General features: G+C 34.5%; 1 protein-coding gene across 1 annotated transcript; it reads right to left on the minus strand.

The window, feature by feature from the left end:
* Positions 1 to 547: 547 nt before the first annotated feature.
* Positions 548 to 1243, minus strand: LOC105307874 (anaphase-promoting complex subunit 10-like). Its single transcript, XM_011383542.2, has 2 exons — positions 896 to 1243; positions 548 to 779 (listed from the first exon to the last, which is right to left on the minus strand). The coding sequence occupies exons 1-2, from the start codon at positions 1219 to 1221 to the stop codon at positions 548 to 550; spliced, it is 558 nt and encodes a 185-aa protein (XP_011381844.1). The 5' UTR covers positions 1222 to 1243.
* Between the last annotated feature and the right edge of the window lie 630 nt (positions 1244 to 1873).

Genomic DNA, 1873 nt, shown 5'->3' on the forward strand with positions numbered 1-1873 from the left:
AAGTGAAGAAGTAAAGAACATTGGTAAAGATAACTACAAAAGTAAATATTTTTAAAAAGTATTAATGTATTTTGTGTTTGTAACTTTTTTACCTGATTTAAAAGATAACTGTATAAAGCAATAATTACAAATCTATTTGATAGGAGGACTATATAAAGGTATAATTTGTGACAATAGCAGCGTAAGGGGTGGAGCTATATAGGAGCAAAGTTTGTGTATGCTACAGAAGTTAATTTGGTATTAATTAGAACTAGATTTTCATAAATTAATATTTTTAATTTAATTTTTAATTAAATATTTTTAGTCTTTGGAGAAATATCTATTCAAATTCTCTGCCTTTTTTAGTAATACAAAATATGTAAGCTTTATTATATGTTAAGGAAAAGAAAGATAGTATGACTCAATTTTATTAAATCTACAATAAGATATTTTTCAATGAATACAAAAATTATAAATTAACTGATGCTTTTTCAATAAAGATACCATATATATTTACTGACAAGAGAAAACCAAGATGCGTTTAATGAACTTCTGTTCTGTTTTCAAGTCACCTTATTGAACAATACATCATGAAATCAATATTTGTACATCTAGAAAATTTACCAATGGAGCTCTCTTCCACTAGTGTGTATATTTTAATTTGTCTCATGTGGGTGTCTCTTCCATTTTGGTGATTGGCCAGAACAGCAGTCTGTATCATGAATGTGTAAGTTGGCTTCTTATGATTATCAGTTAAGGGAACGTGACTCCAGCCATTTGGTTCCACCAATTCAAGTTGAGACGCGGTTCAAAGCCATGGCGGGTTGATGCTGAGAGACTGTGTGGTTCCCAGGGAAGGGGCTTGACGGGGCCGCTCTAGCTGCTCTGGGTGCTCGCTGGCCCTGTAATGTCTTGCCGAATTTCTCGAAGGTTGTGGAAATTATTTCCTATTCTGACTGAGATCTTGCTTGGAGTATAACTTTCATCAGATTTGTAATCTGCATAAATACATAATGTCTTCACAGTTGTTTTTCTTCTGAATTGGATGTTCACTAAATAAGGTTGGGAGCCAACTGATTGCCAGTAAGTTTCTAGATTGCCATCTTGTAATTGATCTACTCCAAATTCTGGTTTGCAAGATGAGAGTGACCAAACAGCTTGTGACCCAGTTTCCTGTGCTATTCCAGTCCTTTCCAACTGCTTAGGGTCAGCACCAGGAGGTGTCTTGTTTGGTGAGGTCATTTTAAAAATATTAGCTTGCTGACCTAGCTTGCTTACAGCTCAGGGTTTTAGGATTCCCTGCAGCTCCACGCCACTCCCACTTAGCTTCTTAGGATAGTCTGGCTTTCTCTGCCCATTTTTAATTTCCTTATGTGCCTTTTTACTGTCTTTTATTTTGAGTTGTAAGAGTTCTTTATATATTCTGTATACTAGGCCCTTATCCAACATATGATTTGACGTGTTTTCTTCCATTCTGTGGGTTGTCCTTTCACTTTCTGTATAGTGTCCTTTTATGTACAAGTTTATATTTTGATGAAATCCAAAATATATGTTTTGTTGTTGTTTGTGCTTTTGGTGTCATATCTAAGAAACCATAGCCTAATCCAAGATCACAAAGATTTCCTCCTATGTTTTCTTCTAAGTTGCATAGTTTCAGCTCTATTTCGAGTTAATTTTGGTATTGATGTGAGGGAGGATCCAACTTAATTTGTTTGCATGTGGATATTCAATAGTCCTAACACTATTTGTTTAAAAGACTATTCTTTTCACTATTGGATGCTCTTTGCACTGCACTTTATTCTTATCTACACTTTATTTTTGACCACAAGTTTCACAACTCTTCCTGGGTATAAGAAGGAAGGGAAGGAAATAGTGGTGACTAGTAATAAGGTTT

The sequence above is a fragment of the Pteropus vampyrus genome, unplaced genomic scaffold, assembly GCF_000151845.1.
Source record: "Pteropus vampyrus isolate Shadow unplaced genomic scaffold, Pvam_2.0 Scaffold523, whole genome shotgun sequence".
In the NCBI taxonomy this organism is placed as follows: domain Eukaryota; kingdom Metazoa; phylum Chordata; class Mammalia; order Chiroptera; family Pteropodidae; genus Pteropus; species Pteropus vampyrus.